The sequence below is a fragment of the Heptranchias perlo genome, chromosome 3 (genome assembly GCF_035084215.1).
Source record: "Heptranchias perlo isolate sHepPer1 chromosome 3, sHepPer1.hap1, whole genome shotgun sequence".
NCBI classification, from domain to species: domain Eukaryota; kingdom Metazoa; phylum Chordata; class Chondrichthyes; order Hexanchiformes; family Hexanchidae; genus Heptranchias; species Heptranchias perlo.
This window is the reverse complement of record NC_090327.1, coordinates 50269845-50280702: the sequence shown is the minus strand read 5'-3', so window position 1 is coordinate 50280702 and position 10858 is coordinate 50269845. Positions and strand designations below refer to the sequence as shown.

At 39.8% G+C, this 10858-nt stretch overlaps 1 protein-coding gene across 1 annotated transcript; it reads right to left on the bottom strand.

Moving 5' to 3' along the window:
• Nucleotides 1-3176: 3176 nt before the first annotated feature.
• LOC137308201 (sodium/bile acid cotransporter 5-like) lies at nucleotides 3177-5399 on the bottom strand. The gene has a single exon (XM_067977057.1). The coding sequence runs from the start codon at nucleotides 5397-5399 to the stop codon at nucleotides 4155-4157; it is 1245 nt and encodes a 414-aa protein (XP_067833158.1). The 3' UTR covers nucleotides 3177-4154.
• Between the last annotated feature and the right edge of the window lie 5459 nt (nucleotides 5400-10858).

Here is a 10858-nt window from a genome sequence, read left to right as displayed (position 1 = left end):
TCCTCTCAGTTCTGGTATAATCCTGGTAAATCGACAGCGCCTCCCAAACCCGCGACCTCTACCACCTAGAAGGACAAGGGCAGCAGGCACATGGGAACACCACCACCTGCACGTTCCCCTCCAAGTTACATACCATCCTGACTTGGAAATAAATTGCCGTTCCTTCCTCGTCGCTGGGTCAAAATCCTAGAACTCCCTACCTAACAGCACTGTGGGAGTACCTTCATCACACGGACTGCAGCGGTTCAAGAAGGCGGCTCACCACCACCTTCTCAAGTGAAATTAGGGATGGGCAATAAATGCTGGCCTTGCCAGCAATGCCCACATCCCATGAATGAATAAAAAAATATTTTTTGCACCTTCTCCAGTGCCTCTACATCCTTTTTATAATATGGAGACCAGAACTGTACATAGTACTCCAAGTGTGGTTTAACCAAGGTTCTACACAAGTTTAATATAACTTCTCTGCTTTACAATTCTATCTAGAAATGAACCTCTGTGCTTGGTTTGCTTTTTTTATGGCCTTATTAACCTGCGTCGTTACTTTTAGTGATTTGTATATCTGTATCCCAGATCCCTCTGCTCCTCTACCCCTTTTAGACTCTTATTATCCAAGCAGTACGTGGCCCACTTATCCTTCCTACCAAAATGTAATACCTCACACTTATCTATATTGAAATTCATTTGCCAATTACATGCTTATTCTACCAGTTTATTAATATCTTCCTGTATTTTGTTGCAGTCCTCCTCGGTGTTAACTATACCCCCAATTTGGTGTCGTCCGCAAATTTTAAAAGTGCTCTTCCAATTCCTGAGTCCAAATTGTTTATGTAAATGGTGAACAACGATGGTCCCAGCACCAATCCTTGTGGAACATCACTTCCCACCTTTTGCCAGTCTGAGTAACTACCTTTGACCCCTACTCTCTGATTTCTGTTTTGTAGCCAGCTTGCTATCCATTCTGCTACATGTCCCCTGACTCCACATGCTCTGACCTTAGTCATGAGTCTACAATGTGATACCTTATCGAAGGCCTTTTGAGATCCAAATATATTACATCTAGTGCATTACCCTTGTCTACCCTTTCTGTTACTTCTTCAAAGAATTCAATAAGGTTGGTCAAGCATGCCCTTTCCTTTTGAAATCCGTGCTGACTGTTCTTTATTATATTTTCGGTTTCTAGATGTTTTTCTATTCTATTTCACATCTTCGAGTAAGGATTCCATTATCTTTCCTACCACCAACGTTAAGCTAATTGGTCTATAGTTCTCTGGACTGGTTCTATCTCCCTCTCTATTCTTTAATATTCTTTCTATAATGGTATGCTCAAAGCTGCACACAGTAGCCTAACTGTGATCTAACCAGTATTTTGTTCAAATTTATCATTACTTCTTTACTCTCATACTCTATGCACCTATTTATAAAACTCAAAACGCTGTTAGCCTTATATTTGAAATGGCTTTGCAGTTTCAGGGAATTATGTATTTGAACCCCTTAGTCTCTTTGTTCGCCTACACTCTGTAGCAATGTTCCACTGAGTATGTACCCCCATTCCTTATTTTACCTCCTTAAATGTATTACCTGACACATATCCACATTAAATTGCATCTGCCACTTACCTGCCCATTCCGCTAACCTGTGTCTTCCGGAAGTTGTTTACAATCCACCTTATTTACTAAACACTTTACTTTTGTGTCATCAGCAAACTTCAAAATTTTGCTCCCCATGTCCAAATTTAAATCAACTATATTTAGCAAAATACTTAAATACAAAATACAGTAAAATAAATAAATAAAAGTTTCAGTACTCTTGTCTCAGTCATTTCCACTAAAACTAAACTCGCCTGGCCTTTCACACTCCATAGACCTCTTATACCTTGAGAATGACCTCTTCCTACTCAGCTCAAACTTATACTGTCTCAAACAGCTGATAAGAAAATAAACACACTACCTATTGAAAAAAGTAATTAACCTATTACTGATTCAGCTAGCCTATAGTTAAGACACCAAATAGACAAGTATAAACATCTCCTAGTAATGAACAACTAAAATAAAGTAAATTTTATTCAAAATTCAGCAAAATAAATAAAAATTTCAGTTCATGGGGCCGAAATCAGCAATAACGGGATAGTAACGGCCTCAAAATATGATCGGTGGACACCACCCATTAACCCCGACAATTGGCACACCGCAACTTTCAAAGAGGCCCACCACTGGGAAGTCAAAGCATCTGTTTCAGGTGGAAGGCCCCTTTAAAGATGCAAATTGAGGTCCTAGAGGTGTATAGGATCCCAAATGCCATTTTTGGAGAGAACTGGTCAGAATATGCATCAGTTTCACTGGTGTTAGTGTCAAAGAGGCCATGTAAGGGTAAGTTTCACTTTTTTGTGGGGCCAGGAAGAATAGGAATGCTCTTCTGGGCTCCATAAAAATACTGTAGGTCGCTGCAAGCCTGGGCCCCCCTCGGCCTCACCCTGCCTCCCTCCCCAGTGACTCCCCAAAGCCTTTCCACCATCTACAAGGCACAAGTCAAGAGTGTGATGGAATACTCTCCACTTGCCTGGATGAGTGCAGCTCCAACAACACTCAAGAAGCTCAACACCATCCAGGACAAAGCAGCCCGCTTGATTGGCACCCCATCCACCACCCTAAACGTTCACTCCCTTCACCACCGCGCACCATGGCTGCAGTGTGTACCATCCACAGGATGCACTGCAGCAACTCGCCAAGACTTTTTTGACAGCACCTCCCAAACCCGCGACCTCTGCCACCTAGAAGGACAAGGGCAGCAGACACATGGGAACAACACCACCTGTACGTTCCCCTCCAACTCACACACCATCCTGACTCGTCGCTGGGTCAAAATCCTCGAACTCCCTACCAAACAGCACTGTGGGAGAAGCTTCACAACACGGACTGCAGCGGTTCAAGAAGGCAGCTCACCACCACCTTCTCAAGGGCAATTAGGGATGGGCAATAAATGCTGGCCTTGCCAGCGACGCCCACATCCCATGAACGAATATTAAAAAAATCCCAGGATCTACCTGCAGCTGCCGCTAACATCACAGCCACATGACATTCCTGCTTGGCTCTTCTTATTTTAGTATCCTCTCCAGGTCACAAGGTCAGAAACAAATAGAAGGAAATAATGAAGTTTCTTTCTTTTATTACACACTTTTTATGATTGAGCACCAACAAATCACAAGTGAACAGAGTGTGATATCTGGAATGGGATGGTTGCTCTCAAAATGCTTAAATAAATAGAAGATGAGCAGGTGAGTGTTATGCATTCTATTTTGTACAAAACAAATTTCAAGTAAAAATACATGTACACAAAAAGTCTAATGTTGTTTAAAAATGTGTCACACTCATAGAAGCTATAAATCAAAGTATGTTGCAGCCATTTCTGACATGTTTAGACGTATATGAAACATTTTTTAAAAATCAGATCCTAAAACCTAGTTGCTTAGTTTTGGTACTTTAATCATTAGAGACTGGGCAGATATGTGGCAAATACAATTCAATTAAGACAAATGTGAAGGGCTACATTTTGGGAAAAATAATCGAGAATTGAAATATACCCTAAATTTTAAAAATTCACAGTGTAGTGGAGGGACAGAGAGATTTAGTGGTGCATGGGTCAATGGATTGGTAACAAAGGGTCATAAGGTTTAGATTAGTACTAGAAGCACAATGAGGGAAGTTAGAAGAATTTATCATGCAAAGAGCTGTTAAGGGGAGAAATTCAACTCACAACTCAAAGCAGTTGTGCTTCATGTAAATGCTACTGTTACATTGTAAATTTAACCCTAAGGAATGCAAGACCAATTTTGCCATTGGGACTAACATGAAACAGTAGCTTGCCTCTTATCATATTCTATTGTACTGAAGTTAGCAGTCAACTCCTAGGAAACATTAAACTATTAAATCAATTGTTAAGTCTTGTATAGTGATATGATACTGAACCTTTCAATATCCTACTATTGCCTATTATATAGATATCTAGCTGAATAAGTTGCTCTGAATCTTGTGAGCTATTTGATTATTTAACCCAAAAATAATTTGGGAATTTGAGACTAACACTTTGTAATTAGTGGCACTTGACTGTTTGAAACTCTACCTACAACTCTTGAAGAGAACATTTGAAAGAAAAACTTATAAATGCAGTGTTTTATTGGTTTTAAGTCTTTTTCTGCAGTTATAAAATATTAACAGTAATATAATCTCATAGGCTGCACTCAGAGCTACAATAAAAGGAGCAGCAGAGCTTGCATCAGCCTCTGCTTGAGAGAAAGAAAACTGCAACATTGCCAATGCTATTAATGTGTTCTGGACTCCACTTTCTATTGCCACGGTCTTACAAACTCTAAGAGGGAGTTTGTAATAGCTGGCAGAGAAGTATCCAGTAAAGAGACCAAATGCTGGGACTAGTAATCCAATGGGAAACAATTTTGGGTCAGCGCTCTGTAGGAACGTGGATCCCATTTTGAAACCAAGATAAAAACCTACTGTGATTATCACTATACTAAACGGCTTTATTATTCTTTCAAAGATTTTGGCTACCTTAGGAATTTTATGTTTGAGGTATATTCCAAACGACATAGGTACTGCAATAGAAAGGAGGGTGGACCCAATTGTAAAGAATGGAATGTGTAGATTATTTGATGTACCCAAAATGACACTGAATATTGATAAAGACACTGGCATCAGAAAAACTGCTAACACTGTAGATGTGAATGTCATAGTAACAGCCAATGTGACATTTCCATCCAATAATAGAGCATAGAGATAACCGCCTCCTCCACCAGGACAAGAGCAAGCCATGATAAAGCCCAGAGACAAAGCTTCGTTCAACTGAACCAGCCTTGTTAAAAGAAACCCGTAGAGTGGCATTACTACAAACTGGACAACAGCACCAATAACAACAGGATGGGGCTGGTTCCAGGTATTAACTAAGGTTTCCAAATCAATTTTGCACCCGAAAGCACATTTGTTCAATAAAACCAATAGAATGAGCAAATACATCAGAGGGGTTGCAGTGAAACGTTTTTGTGGTTCAGTTAAATTTCTCATGGATGTATTTGGAATCACTTGAGGTTTGCTGCCATTTTTATGCTCAACCAGGACATCACTGCCTTCCAGGGAATCCCAGAGCTTGATTTCCAGGCTGCTCGCTCTTATTTCACCAGGTTTTATATAAACCTTGTATGTGGCCGGATCTGATCCAAGAATCACATTAACTATCGTCCCAATCTTTAGATTCTGCTCTTCTCCTCTGAAATCATGCTTCACATATGTAGATGAAACAATAAATGCACCTTGTGCCTTTTCTAAAACCTTAAGATCCTTGTCAGAATTTAGACGTTGAATTGTCATAGCAGAATTCTTTGATCGTCCCATTGTTACTAAGAAGATCCAAACAAGATAAAACATCTGCCCCATTCCGGTTATAATTTAACTGCAGACGTTGTTGCAATCCACTGCTTCAAAAGTTTTTATTCCAGGTTTTCCTATGCCCCAGTACGACAGACTTGCTGAACTTGGCCACTTATTTCCATATCTTCACACTGCATTGACTATATTTTCCTTTTCAGAAGAATTATTAGAATTTCTTTTAATTTCAGCACTTACTGGAGTGTCCGAAAGGAGAGAAAGAAAATGCAACTTCGATAGTATTCGTTATCTGTTCCAGTGGTTTTACAGTAAAATGATGAATCACCGTTCTGAAATTGGTCAATGATTGACATAAATTGCTGTATTTTTTACTCAGTGCTTCCTTGTTGGTAGCTCCAAATAGATTATTTCGTACCTTACTTTGATTTCCAGGACCAAGTTATTAGAAAGTAAAAAAAAGAAATTTATTTGCATGCTCTTCACCTGCAGTGAAAATATTAACAGATTTGGTTGCATTCCAACTATTATCACCCGTCGTGTTATGTAGTTCAAAGTCCTCACATTGCTTAAATGGTTAAACAACTATAACCATGCTGTAAGTATGATTTAAACTGCTTGCACAATAATGTGATTCTAAAACCAAAGTCTGCACATCCACACACCTGTAAAACTAAACTATTACAAATTCCAGAATGTCCCATTAACAAAAACTAACAAGCCTTGAACCAGTCCATTATTACTATTCATAACGGAGTTCTGCACTTGAAGCTGAAGTGAAGTTGATCAGAGCAAAACAAAAATAATTAACCCAATTTGAAAGGCTAAATTCAAAGAAATGGCTGAAGACAACGCCCAAATATCCCTGGGGTCAACTGGATTCTCCTTTTGAAAGAAGGGATATGACTTGCTCAATTTAAATAGGTATTTTTATAGCAGCATATATACAAGTGGCATATGTCCAATAACAAGGAACAGCAAGATCCACCTATTATAGTTCAATACATCAACTGTCATAGAATTACTAGAGAAGAAAATTACAATGGGTACTGCTCTCAGATGGACACTTTGCACGCTGGTACCAAATACCTCTATTTTAACACAGGTGTTACCCTATTTAAATGCCACAGAGAGGAATTTGGTACAAGTGTATTAAGTGTTGGTATCAGAATGGCACCAATCATAATTTCTACTCCAGAGTTGATTTCACAGAGGTAATTTTAGAGATTCTACTCTTAGCATGCAACCTCGCTACATGAGGTGTAAGATGAAGTTAGGGCTGTAAGACTGATAATAGGGCTGATATTGTCACTTGCACTCCCAGCCAGGGAGCCTTGCCTCACAAAACTATGACTCATATGTGTTAGGAATAGCTTTGAGTGTCGATGAAGATATGCCAGTTGAATCAATTTATTTATGTGATGTATCAACTGATTATTTTTTCAGACTTCTGCTAAGAGATAATAGTGGAAAAAACATGATTTATGTTGTAATAGATGAGTATGTTGCACTTCACAATATCAATAAAATGTGAAGCAGAAACAGATTTTCTTTTGTTAAATATTAATATGACATTATAAATATTCAAACTTCATTAATCCAGAATATCATAAGAACATGTAAAAAATGTTTAATCATTTATTCATTCTTGGGATGTGGGCATTGCTGGCAAGGCGGGCATTTATTGCCCATCGCTAGTTTCCCTTGAGAAGGCAGTGGTGCACCGCCTTCTTTAACTGCTGCAGTCTGTGTAGTGAACAATGTTGTTTAGTCGGGAGTTCCAGGATTTTGGATTTTGACCCAGTGACAATGAAGGAATGGCAATATATGTCCAAATTGGGATGGTGTGTGACTTGGAGGGGAACTTGGAGGTGATGGGTATTCCCATGCACTTGCTGCCCTTGTCCTTCTAGGTGGTGAAGGTTGTGGGTTTGGGGGTTGCTGCCGAAGAAGTCTTAGCAAGTTGCTGCAGTACATCCTGTAAATAGTACACACTGCAGCCACGGTGCGCCAGTGGTGGAGGGATTGTATGTTTAGCATGGTGGATGGGCTGCCGATCAAGCAGACTGCTTTGTCCTGGTAGTGTCGAGCTTGTTGAGTGTTGTTGGAACTGCATCTATCCAGACAAGTGGAGGGCATTCCATCACACTAGTGACTTGTGCCTTGCAGGTGGTAGATAGGCTTAGGGGAGTCAGGAGGTAAGTCACTCAACGCAGAATACCCAGCCTTTGATCTGCTCTAGTAGTCACGGCATTTATATGGCTGGTCCAGTTCAAGACACTGCCTTGAAGAACTGATGCAGCGATGTCCTGGTACTGAGATGATTGGCCTCCAATGACCACAACCATCTTCCTTTGTGCTGGGTATGACTCTAGCCACTGGAGAATTTTTCCCTTGATCCCAACTGACTTCAGTTTTACTAGCGCATCTTGGTGGAACATTCAGTCAAATGTTGCCTTGATGTCAAGGTCAGTCACTCTCATCTCATCTCTGGAATTCAACTCTTGTGTCCATGTTTGGACCAAGGCTGTAATGAGGTCTGGAGCCAAGTGGTTCTGGGAACCCAAACTGAGCATCGGTGAGCGAGTAAGTGCCACTTGATAGCACTGTTGACGACTCCTTCCATCACTTTGCTGATGAATGGGAGTAGGCTGATGGGGGTGTAATTGGCCTGGTTGGATTTGTCCTGTTTTTTGTTGACACGACCTAGCTGAGCAATTTTCCACAGTGTTGTAGCTGTACTGGAACAGCTTAGTTAAGGGCGAGACTAATTCTGGAGCACAGGTCTTCAGCATTACAACCGGAATATTGTCAGGTCCCGTAGCCTTTGAGTGTCCAGTGCACTCAGCCATTTCTTGATGTCACATGGAGCGAATTGATGTTCTTATGTTCTTATGTTCTTCAGATGATGAACTTACCATATTGCCACGTTACTGCTTTTGTGTCGATGCAAACCAGTTTCCAATACAAAAGCGGTACAGGAGTCAGGTCAGTGACTTAGTGGCAAAAGATGGTCATCTGGCACCACTTGGACCCGATGTAGCATCATTTCAGATCAGTGCAAAGACACGTTTTTGCCTAGGCCCTAAGCTCTGGAATTCCCTCCCTAAACCTCTCCGCCTCTCTCTCCTCCTTTAAGACAGTCCTTAAAACCTATCTCTTTGACCAAGCTTTTGGCCACCTGTCCTAATATCTCCTTATATGGCTTGGTGTCAAATTTTGTTTGATAACGCCCCTGTGAAGTGCCTTCGGATGTTTTACTATGTTAAAGGTACTGTATAAATGCAAGTTGTTGTTGAAGCCTGTAAATCATTAGCCAATTTCAAACTGAAAACAGACTCCCATAATTGAAGTGTTGTTGTACCATGTGAAGAGTTAATTGTATTTCACTGTTTGAAGGCAGTAGCATACTCTTTGTGTCATACTTAAATCATGATTTAGGTGTGCAACGCATTTTGTTATGAGGATAGAGATTTACAGCATCTGTTGTATTTAAAGCTACAGAATCCCACAATTATTTTAAAAAAAATTTATTTTATATTCTCATCAAAGTGAGAATATAAAGTGCCGATGCTGGCGAATGGAAAACCTTTTCCTCTTCTGGCAGCATGTATTAAAACAGTCTGCTTCCACAATGCGTACCCCAGTATCAGAAAAGCACCAGTGTGATTTTGTTCTATTTCCTTTTGGCCTCACCAGACCAATGAGTTTGCCCCTGTATCAGCAATTTTGGGTTACAGGTCTACACTTACTGGGAAATGGGCTGAAATAATTTTATGTAAAGTCCTCACAAGTTTGCAGAGAAGATACTTTCATTACTTTAGGTTGAATTTTTACTAATAAGTTCTAAGAGGAAAAGACAATGTGTAAACCAACTATGCCAACCAGTCACCATCCCTTAATTATCAATAGAATGTTCTAATGTATAAATAGCTTGGAAAAACTGCAGCAAAAATAAAATTAGGCCATTATGAATCATACAACTTTTAGACTTTATTGTATTCTCTCATGTTTCTATGTAGTCAATGCACTGCTGACGTTAGCCTTGTTACACAAGTTAACATCATGTAGCATGTTTGCTGCAATTTCCAATGGCATTTGATATCACTGTGCTATAAGTGGAGTTTAAAAAAGCACGCGGGAAACCAAAATTGAAAAGTGCTAGTTAGGATGTTTAAAAATGGGGAGGGAGGGAATACAGCTTTAAATTTTTCTTCAAATCTTCACACTGATTAAAATACTTTGTTCCACCTTCCATTTATAAAGAGTAAGAAAACAGTCCCTTCATCTAAATTATCCCATCTCCCACACAGACCACATACCATTGGGGATCACATGAAACATACAGCGGTATTAATATGTTTGTGACAGAACTAACAAACCATCAGCTTTTGAAATTGCACTTGAATTCAGCATAATCTTAAATCCAGCATAATATCAGGATACAAAAATAAGTTATACATAGAAATAGCATTTATATCACATCTTTCACGCTATGTTCCAAAGCACTTTACAGCTTATGAGTTACTTTTGACGTGCAGTCACTGTTGTTACGTAGGTAAACAACAGCCAATTTGCATACAGCAAGTTCCCACAAACAGCAATGATATAAATGACCAGATAATCTGCTTTAGTTAAAAGATAAACATTGGCCAGGACAATTTCCCTTTCTGCTTTAGTGTCATGGGATCTTTGACATACATGTGAAACGGCAGATGCCGCCTCAGTTTAATATCACATTAGGAAGATGACGCTTCCGTCAATGCATTGCTCCCTCAGTACTGACCTGAAGTGCCAGCCTAGATTATGTTCTCAAGTCCTGGAATGTGGCTTGACCCCATTACTTTCTTTCTCAGAGTCAAAAGTGCAACCACTAGCCCAAGCCGGCATTTCATTTATCTATATACTAAAAGTCTTACCTCTGCTGCAATTTCTGTCAAATTTTCCATTATGTCCACATTTATAATGAAATTGTCTTTGTAAACTTGTCTCAACAGTAATTACATGCTCCCCCGTGGCGGTGTATAAAACGGCATGATGTAACTTTCGAACGGGAATTGGATATATACTTGGCTTCCTTCTGTGCTGTATGATTCTATGTATGACATTAAAATGGGGACTGAATTATTTCTGTGCATCCTGGTCCAATTAAACCCCACTCCACCTGGTCTTGACTCCTGTAAGTAATGCTATAGAAATTTGACAGATATATTTTTAAAGATCTTGGCCCAGAGTTTCCACTAGATTGCGCTGGCTTTTTCAATGGAATCCGGCCGAATCAGCGCAAGACAATTTTGAATTACGCCAGGCATAATGAGTTTCCGCGATCTTTTGCGCTGGCTATAAAAAAAATCGCAGAAACTAGCCCCGCCCCCGCTCAAAACAACAAGGATGGTACATTTCCATTGTTTGTGCCAGCCTGCAGCCGTTTGAGGATTTTAAAATGAAGCTATTTTTCTTAGGCATGA

Coding starts and splice junctions, on each gene's coding strand:
- LOC137308201 (XM_067977057.1), bottom strand. CDS start 5,399: ATGGGACGATCAAAGAATTCTGCTATGACAATTCAACGTCTAAATTCT.